General features: G+C 36.6%; 1 protein-coding gene across 1 annotated transcript; it reads left to right on the top strand.

Annotated features, from left to right (window-relative positions):
* Positions 1–4558: 4558 nt before the first annotated feature.
* Positions 4559–8335, top strand: LOC117330319 (probable chitinase 10). The gene is made up of 3 exons (XM_033888524.1): positions 4559–4959; positions 6463–6894; positions 7953–8335. Exons 1-3 carry the CDS (start codon positions 4740–4742, stop codon positions 8213–8215), a joined length of 915 nt encoding a protein of 304 aa, XP_033744415.1. The 5' UTR covers positions 4559–4739; the 3' UTR covers positions 8216–8335.
* Positions 8336–10333: the final 1998 nt, after the last annotated feature.

The following is a 10333-nucleotide window of genomic DNA, read 5'->3' on the forward strand; positions in this document are numbered from 1 at the left end:
CCAGTCTTCACACTAAACTGATGAGCGACAGAGCGAAGTTATAATGATTATATAATGTTGACAAATATGGACCAAACTTTTCACCAAATATGGTAACTCGCTTAATTCGAACACTCGGATAACTCGAAGTTTTTTCGTGGTCCTTCGAGTTAACGAAGTTCCACTGTATTTCAAACTCAGGCCCGGCTTCATCAATATTTATAACGTCTCTAACTTAAAATTTTCCATAGAAAAACATAAAATTTAAGGCAGATAAGATTTCCCCTACATTCTGTAATGCATTCCATGGAAAATTTTAAATTGTTTAACGTTCTATCAACAGCCATGATCATTGAGGGAAACAAAACTCTCTAAATGTTTATTTTGGAAATCTCGGGTAGAACAATTGAACAATAACTGCAATTTTCTTCCTATCATAAAAAAAACATGATTGCTTGCCTGAAATGGATGACCAGTAATAATACGGACGACTTTTGGTTGACATTTTCTTCAACATCTCATCGTCATTGACTCTACTGAATTAAAGTTAAGCAAAAACATACATGTAGATAGTAAATTAATAAATAAATAAATTTAATTAATCACATAAATTCATAAATATATACATTAATAAATAGTTAACAATATTTCAATGAATAAATAGGTAGGATTAATCATGAGTTTAGTATGTTTAGAAAAAAAATTAAAATGATAAATGAATAAATAAATAGATAATGGAAAATGTACTGTTTGATCCGGAATTTGAATGCTTCTCGTAAAGATAACCTGAATTTAGTTTTTACTTGGTGTAAGTTAAGCAAATACTTACATTTAATTTTTCATAACGGATGAATGTATAGATACTTCGTATACATGTGTATTCTGAGGTACGGACAAAAGCCCCCCCGGACATTAGCCCCCCCGGACATTAGCCCCTAGGACAAAAGCCCCCCCGGACATTAGCCCCTTTACACTAATCAAAAAGTGGACAAAAGCCCCTTCATAAAAAAAAATTATATTTATTTTTTTTATTTTTTACGTTTTTTTTTTTTTTTTTTTTTAAATTACAATATATGTTTTAAAGCCCCCCCGGACATTAGCCCCTTTACACTAATCAAAAAGTGGACAAAAGCCCCTTCATAAAAAAAAATTATATTTATTTTTTTTTATTTTTTACGTTTTTTTTTTTTTTTTTTTTTTAAATTACAATATATGTTTTAGCAGTGGTTATATTAAGTGCTACATATATATGTAAGTGACTTCAGTCACCAGTGGCTTCTGCAATGTAAACAACCAGTTCGAAAAACAACTACTTGAACTGTTACATAAACAATAAGCTGTTTCACAGGTGTTTCGTAGGTTTTATATTCTCCTGGAAAGAAATATACCATTAATGGCTTCATTGTTTCTTTGATTTTAATTACATTGTATTCCTAAAATTTAACGTATTACAACACAGAGCAACATGTTTGGTTAGGTACATTATGTACTTATTATATTATAATTTGAGACACTGCAAATAGGGATCAAATGTTTATTGCTTTTGTAGACATTTCTTTGATTATCAATATTTGCAGTATATTAGGAAGTCAAAAATTATGTGTAATCAGTAACAATTTGTTCATCATGGAGAACTCTCCTGAAATTTTTAGCTTACTTAATAATATAAAGTTTGAAAAAATAAATTATGATGTTTAACCACAGACATATAATGATACACTGACATTGAACCAAGGACCTTCATTTTGCACACAATTATTCTCCAAATTTCAGAGATAAAAACAACAATATATATATATATAGTTTCTGTTTTTCAAAAGTACAGATTTATATCAAGTATACCAGCTAAATTTATAAAGAAGGGGCTTTTGTCCGGGGGGGCTAATGTCCGGGGGGGCTTTCGTCCGGAGGGGCTTTTGTCCTAGGGGCTAATGTCCGGGGGGGCTAATGTCCGGGGGGGCTTTTGTCCTACATTCGTGTATTCTATGTTGCGAAGAATTCTTTAAAAAGGAATAGTTATCTTATGGTGCTGCTCAAATCGAGTACTGAAATCGTCATTATACCGGGTTACAATACAAAATTGAAACATAGAAATCCACTTTTAACACAGCTATACAATTCGTTAAGATAAAAAACATTATATCGAACAGTAATCTGAATTTTTCTATTTGAATTTAAAAAACACCCATTAAAATCCTCATGTAAGAGTGTCCTTGTTGTGCCTGGTTTCTGTAGCATGTTAGGTGTGGTCCAGTCACGAACAGGAATGTTGATAGTGATATGTTGACCGCTCCGTTTCTGTGTATGTAAAACAACTCTATCCCCAAGTTATGGTCTCGGTGGTCCTACGTCTGTCTAGTGTGTATATGTGGACTTATCACCGAATTTTGCTAGCTTTACGAAGTTGACGGAAGGTCCTGCACTCTGATACAATAAGAAAGAGGAAAAGTCCCACAAGGCCTGTATACATGGCGAGGACACGATTCACCCTGTTATGCCATGATAATGTCAATTTGGAGAACATTAATACATGTAGTAATATTTAGTATCCTGCACGTGAAAAAGAGGGACAATTCTATTTTCGTTAGAGATATGGCATCAGACCTGTTTGACGCTTGTTGATATGCTTGATGACTCGGTTGACGCCATCCTAGTTCATATTGTGAGCATGAGAAGACATACAGGCACTGGCTGTTGTCTAAACCTAATGTGAACCCAATCAAAATTTGTTGAAACCAAACATTATGAGCATGTGACATAACCTAGATTTGGCCTTGGTTTATATGGCGTGTATCGTCGATGAAGTAAAAGCCGTTTGCTCTGCCAGAACACAGACATACACTCATTGTAATTTTATATGGACCTTCATGCAAATGTATATTTTGTATTTTGTTATCGTTTATCGGTTCTGATTTAGATTTACGATTTCATTCTCAGTTGTTTATGTAGATTATTACACACATTTTTATTCGTCAGTAGTCTCTCCAAGCCGGGCATGGATTTAACACGGGGATTTTGCCGTTCAATTTTTGTAATTAACGACATAGAAATTCTCTCTATGATAATCAATGCAACGATTCTATATCATTAAATAAAAAATAAATGGGGTATTTCTGGATTCTTGGTTCTTATTCCCGTACAATGTATGTCAATATGTACGCGGTTTTACTTTAATTAATTTTAATTTGATAAAAGGTGATAACAGTACATATCACATGGATGCTTGAAATAATCATGTTTGTCTCTATATTCCATAAAAATCCTCGATTCTTAAAATGCACGTTCATCTTATCTTTATGGAGAGTTAGGCTATACGTTCCTCAATGGTGATTCTACCACGATTGCTATGCAACGCCAGTTTTGATTGGTTTAAAACTGTGTATTATTTGCCAGTAATCCACTCTCATGTCAATAATACACGCTCATGAGTCACGACTGTTACAATTTCCCTCCTCCAAAATCATGCATTTGTAATTATATATATAAACAAACATGGCGGTGCCAAAACGTTTGAACGTCGGAGACCGAGTATTTTACAACGGAGAAAGCTATTTGCCAGATTGTTAATTTCTATCAACCCAAAACAAACTTTGCTAAACAATATGTTAAGATCAATTTCCACGGGCAACCTTTGGAGAGCATTTCTACATGAATTGCTGGCCGACATCCCCGAAAGTTCTCATAATGTTGCCGTCAACTGGCTTGGGATTGACGTCAACATTTGAATATTCATTAGCACGCGCGCCTTATCGTTTCTTGTGAATTGTAACAGCCATGTAGCGACACATTTCCAGGGGTTTCTTTGCCGTTTTTCTATTAGGAAGAGGTAGATCTCAGAACTAAACAGTACATGGTAGAATAGAAATCATCAACTTTGACTTCGTTATTAATTTAATTGCAACTTGTCCGATAGAACACGTGCGAGGTTTATTTTGTGTGATAACCAGCTTTTATGTACTTTAAAAATGTTTTTGAAAAATAACTTATCGTTTAAATTTATTTTATGACCATGGGTATAATCATATTATGTGAATATATGTAGCACGAGTTCAACGTTCGGCCGGAGCTCTAAGCACACTTCATGTCGCCACTATGAGGGTATGTGTCACGTGCACCGTCATCTATCTTAATTCATATCGAGATAATGAGACTATACGCATCCGCATCCTGTTTGCTGACGCTGAAGATTTGGACACTGATGGTGACGAGTTATCAACGAACACCAGTGGAATACATCTTAACTAACGACACAAGGTATGCGACACACTTTATCATCATTGGTATTTACCAACATCCCGAGAGGGGAAACAACTTGTCTGATATTTTTTAGGAAAGTCGGTGCTGGCTTTCCTTTTTGTTTTATGTGGTATTATGTGATGGATTATCGAAAGTCTATTTAGGTAAGGACGTGACCCTGACCGCCCCATGACTGTCGGAATGTCCGGTATGGACGGACTATCTAGAGAATGCCTTTCGTCTCCCTGGTGTTGCTGTCGTCTCTATTGACTCGTCTTCCTAATCACAAAGGAGCGCCACCAACCAAACAAGACAACGTCATCGTCAAAGTTAATGTCCACGCGCCATTATCTCTCAACCCTCACGCCTCTGGTGTTTCTTGTGATAAACATTAATTTGACTTCTCAAAACAAAGGCGTCTAACCCTATAAATACGTTCGACCCGAGTCAGCGTCCACACAGAACTCCCAATAAACATCACGGACGCTGAAAGTTGACATCCAGCAAACTTCACATTGGGCGCCATGTTGTTGATTAGTTTACTCGCCTTCTGCGTCTCTGTTGTCCTTGCAGAAGACCACTGCAGAGACGTGAAGGGATCCAGATGGCTACCCGACCCAAACGATTGTACCAGTTTTTACGTCTGTTTTCATGGAATGGAATTTAAATACACTTGTCCGACAAACACGGTGACAGATGTTGTAAGTCGCGCATGCGTCCCAAAGGGGTCCCGACTGGACACATGTAAGTATTTCCATGGACATCACTCTCTAAAACACGACTTCTGTTGCATTTCATTAGCTACCAGGTATTTGCATGTGCTATCTTGGAAACTTAAATAAATAAATAAATATGTTGAAGTAAGGCATTCGAATAAGGCATGTAGAAATGAGCAAAGATCTATTAGTTTATATATGGTATTCTAAATCATGTACATACATAGTTACAAGGCAAAACAATATATTAAGTAAGCGCATGTTATGTTTTATGTGACTATGTTTTATATACTACTAACAAACTTTTGATAAAGATTTCGAGACAGCTACCATTTGTCATCAAATGATGTAACCGCTAGCCTTTTTAAAGAGGTATGGCGCATATTGGCCTGTTTCGACCTAACGGTGACCGTTTTCAAAATAAAAAAAATATATGTTAAAAATTACGTTTGTGAATACAAACCTTAAATCTATATCACATCAATATTCTTATTTGTGAAAAATGTCTTTGTTTATTGCAATGAATATTTCATTAAATGACCATAAAGTTGCATCATCGGGCTATTTGCAACTTTCGAGGGGGTTTTCCTGCATTCATATCATTTTTTTTACATAAAGCGCATCAGAAAACCAACTTTTACAATGTTTACAATTTTATTCTATGTACCAAAAGAAAACTGAACTCCTATTCTTAAAAAGTGGTCCTCCGATGCGCTGGTATCGAAAAATTGAAAAAACGTAGTTGATAAAATATTTTAATTTAGCATTAGCTATACTGACTATTACTGATAACATAAACTTCGCATTGACATAATATCGCTTTGCAACCCAAAGGTTTGGAATTCGAATCACGAAGATGTAACTTTTTTTTCAGATGTTGCTATGTTTCTTAATACCATTTATTTTTTCTTGATCGTATTTGAAAGATATTTGCAACATTAAATGCATATTTAATATAAAGTATTTAGTATAAAGAAAAAAAATGTTGAGATAGAAAATTTTCACTTGGATAAAAAAAGAGAGTAATATCATAACCGATTTACCCCGTATCATTCAGAGTAAAATGTTAATGAACTGCAGCGTCGACAACAGGCATACATGTGGATGGGCAGTGTAAAATTCCTATTTAACATGTCGATTTTAATTTATTTCATATGGTACTAGTATTGATTGACTATATACAGCGAGCCAATTGACCATAACGATCTATTTTGGTACTATAGGAATCACTGAGGTCACTTGATATTTTACCTGTATTTTAGCCCAGACTATCGCTGTACTTGGCCTAGGCCAGGATAAGCGGAAAACGACCATACCCTTTTTAGCTTAATTTCTGTATTTTTTATTGTTGCTATAGTTTTCCCCTTATAACACAATATTGTCCCTGTCAGCTGTTCTATCATGAGATAAGATTCTTTATATCTGTACTGGACTACGTCGTATAACATGCGCTGCTATGGTAACGGATCTTGAATCCATAACACGTTTATAAATTCAGAGGAAATCACAGTGTTTTATTTCTCTGATCCAGGTAAAAAAGGACAAGGAGCACCTGACACGGGTAAGGAAAAACCAACTGTCGACCAAGGGAAGTTAAATACTGACGAAGTGAAGCCAACTGTCGACCAAGGCAAACCGGATGTTGACCAGGGGAAACCCAGCTCTCAACAAGTAAGACCGGATGTTGACCAGGGGAAACCCAGCTCTCAACAAGTAAGACCGGATGTTGACCAGGGAAAGCCATCGTTAGGCGGCCTGACCGTGATACACGCCCAGACCGTGTGTCAATCAACCCCCCGGGATAGACTTCCTCACTCTAACTGTGCCAAGTACGTGGACTGCCACTCCGGGGTCCCACAGGTTCACGAGTGTCCCTATCCTCAACTGTATGACACTACCACCGAACAGTGCCAGCACCACGATCATATCCAATGTCAGTCCAGGAAAGAGCCAAAATCACCTTGTAAGTCACGTCAAGGCTTGACTGCCATTTTTCATTTTATCGTCCTTTTTATTCAGCAATGTAATGTTACACTAAATAAACACTTATAATAGTAACATCGGCCACAAAAATAATGATTTTATTTAATGTACCTTCTTATGCATTTCCAATTATGTTTTCATGTTGTCCATGTCAAATCCAATTGTCCAGCTTGACCACTCAACTTTTTTTGGCGATCTGTAAAATCCCTGAAAAACAATGAGCAGTCATGTGACAGTTTTATTTAAATGCAAGCAGATGATGGCTAAGTAAATATAATGACAAAATACGTAAATTTATATAAATGGTCTTAGATAACTCAAACGTAATCCATATAAACAAAAACGTCACGTTATATCCCATAGAATGTCCAGTTTCAATGCACCATTGACATTGTCACAGTGTTATTGTATTGTATTGGAAGTCAAGCTACTTTTTTCGGCCGCGATGTATTCATGGGGGACACCATTTGTTTACAGCTTTGCTAAGTAGTATGTTATTACTTTATCATGCATGACCTAAAATTCATATAATAGTATTACTTCTGACGTTTGGTCAATTTCTCTAGACGGAAAGAGTAAAATTAGTTCCTCGTCTCACCCTACAGGTAAATCAATGGTACCATAGATATTAGTCATATGGTTATATTTCAATTTATAATAACATATTTATTACTATTCCTATTGTATTATAATTTATAATAACCTAGGTATTACAATTTTATAATGACCTACGTATTACAATCTTTATAATAACCCAAGTATTACAATTGATAATGACCTACGTATTACAATTTATAGGGCATTCCAATTGATAATAACCTACCTATTACAATAGATATTAACATAGGTTATTACAATTTAAGGGTATTATAATTAATAATAAACTAGGTAATATGATTTTATAATAACGTACATATTGCAATTGATAATGACCTAGGTTCAATTTACAATAACCTACGTGTAAAAATTTATGACAACCTAGATATTGAAATTAAATACCAACCCATTTCTGACGATAGTATTTGCTTCCCTTTGTAGGTGACTACGACGCATACCAATGCGGAATGTCTTCCCACTGTGTTCCGTGTGAGGTACGTTTCCCCAGTTGTGAGGGGGCTGAGGATGGTCCCAACCCATGGACAGGTCGGGAGTGGACACCTTACTTCATTACGTGTTACAAGGAACGTCTCACCTTCCAATCAAAGTGCACATTGGACGCCTCCAATGCAGGGAGCTATGTGTTCGACCCCATCAAGAAACAATGCGTGGATGCCAAGAAGCTGGATGTCACCAGGTTATAAATCTATATAATAGTGATTAAATAATTTGTTATTTGTTGATTTGATATGAGATTTGATATTGTATATTCATCATGTGAATGGTACAGCATTGTTTTATAATAAATTAATATGAACTATTTACGATGTTGTGTTTTGTGTTAAGATATTAAGATATACATGTTGTCAGGCGCGGATCCAGGATTTTCGAAGGGAGGGAGGGGGGGGGGGGGGGGCAGTAATTTAGTGATAATGCGAGCGCCGTAGGCGCAAGCCGATTTTTTTTTGGCGCCACTGATGGATTGAAGATATGTTTTCGGCTAGACTTATAGAAATATTTGCTAAAATACTTATTTCGATTAGATCCAACCCGAAATTTACTGTACTAAACCTATAGATTGCTAGCATTTGTTTGGGTAAACATGAACCGCTCATCAACTACATACAGAATGCGATACACAAATTAGTTTCGTATTGTTTCCACAGTAACAGTGTATGCTGAAATTAAAACATTGTAGCAATAATGAAATGGTATAAAATATTTGGACTGATTGGTTTGTAACGAACAACTAATAAATCCCCCGACAGCAGATCGTCTTAAATGAGTTATTTTTCAGGGAAATCTCGATATAAAGCATTAACGCTTATCATTATATTACTGTAATACAGCGTTGCAAGTTGCCTACTTGTTCATACATAAAACTGATACGACGCTATTTGTTATTAAGACATATTACCTATATCTCGATCGCCCGTATAGTCCATGTCGCCAATCGATTGAATTAATGAAAAAATTGTTTTGTGATATTTCCTTGTAGTTGACCGTCTACTTAAAGAGTTTCTCTTCCGCATTTTACCCCTAGTGTCCATGAAGAATTCTATAAAATATAGATGCATTGTACAGATGTCTCGTACTTTTAGGACTCTTCAGTGATGCCAGTGACATCATACAACAGTTTTGTCCTTTAAGGACTTGCCAGTGATGTTAGGGACATCGTACAGGTGTTTTGTCCTTTAAGGACTTGTCAGTGATGTTAGGGACATCATACAACTGTTTTGTCCTTTAAGGACTTGTCAGTGATGTTAGGGACATCATACAACTGTTTTGTCCTTTAAGGACTTGTCAGTGATGTTAGGGACATCATACAACTGTTTTGTTCTCTTAGATCTCTTCAGTGGTGCTACTAGGGACATCAGCTCTTTAGTCTTTCTATGACTCATATCAGTGATGCTAGGGATATCATACAACTGTCCCGTCTTTCTAGGACTCGTCAGTGATGCTAGGGACATCATACAGCTGTTTCGTCTTTCTCGTCAGTGATGCTTGTGACATCGTCCTTTCGTCCTTTTAAGACCCACCAATAATAAGAGGTGTCAGGTAAATCTAATGTTAAGATATGGCGGGGGAGAAGCAGCAATCCATAATGTGATCAAGTTTCAAAAATGTAGGATACGTGATGATTTTAGAAGATCATGGGATAAGTATATACAGTTGTGAACCGGTGCCACATTTCACAAAAAATAAAACGTGGCATGCACGGAGATAGCAAGCCTCTCAGACTTAAAAGTCTACCAGAAGAGCTTTAACACCCAGCAATCTCAAAGGGTTTTACAAAAGGTGCACAAATGAACCTTATTCACCATTCGACATCATATTGTGTAAAACATCTTTTGAATAATTCTCTGTGATAGCTGAGTGGTACTCTGTTTTGGTTGGTTATCAATCCTCGAGGTTTGCATACCAATGCATGCCATGGCATCTGAATGGATCGTAAAAGAGACACACGAAGGTATTGGCACCATTGAAAATAAATTGAGAGTTAGATACAGTGGAGCCTAAATTATCTATATTAAACCATAAGCTGCTCCGTCCTTCTAGGACCCGTCAGGGATGATAGGGTCATCACACAGCTGCTCCGTCCTTCTAGGACCCGTCAGGGATGATAGGGTCATCACACAGCTGCTCCGTCCTTCTAGGACTCGTCAGGGATGGTAGGGTCATCAAACAGCTGCTCCGTCCTTCTTGGACTCGTCAGGGATGGTAGGGTCATCACACAGCTGCTCCGTCCTTCTAGGACTCGTCAGGGATGGTAGGGTCATCACACAGCTGCCCCGTCCTTCTAGGACTCGTCAGGGATGATA

Source organism: Pecten maximus, chromosome 7 (assembly GCF_902652985.1).
Source record: "Pecten maximus chromosome 7, xPecMax1.1, whole genome shotgun sequence".
Classification (NCBI taxonomy): domain Eukaryota; kingdom Metazoa; phylum Mollusca; class Bivalvia; order Pectinida; family Pectinidae; genus Pecten; species Pecten maximus.

Excerpts from the sequence above, each read along its gene's own strand:
- LOC117330319 (XM_033888524.1), top strand. The coding sequence starts at position 4,740 with ATGTTGTTGATTAGTTTACTCGCCTTCTGCGTCTCTGTTGTCCTTGCA. Across the intron at positions 4,960-6,462 it reads GGGGTCCCGACTGGACACAT|GTAAAAAAGGACAAGGAGCA; the intron begins GTAAGTATTTCC and ends TCTCTGATCCAG. Across the intron at positions 6,895-7,952 it reads GAAAGAGCCAAAATCACCTT|GTGACTACGACGCATACCAA; the intron begins GTAAGTCACGTC and ends TTCCCTTTGTAG.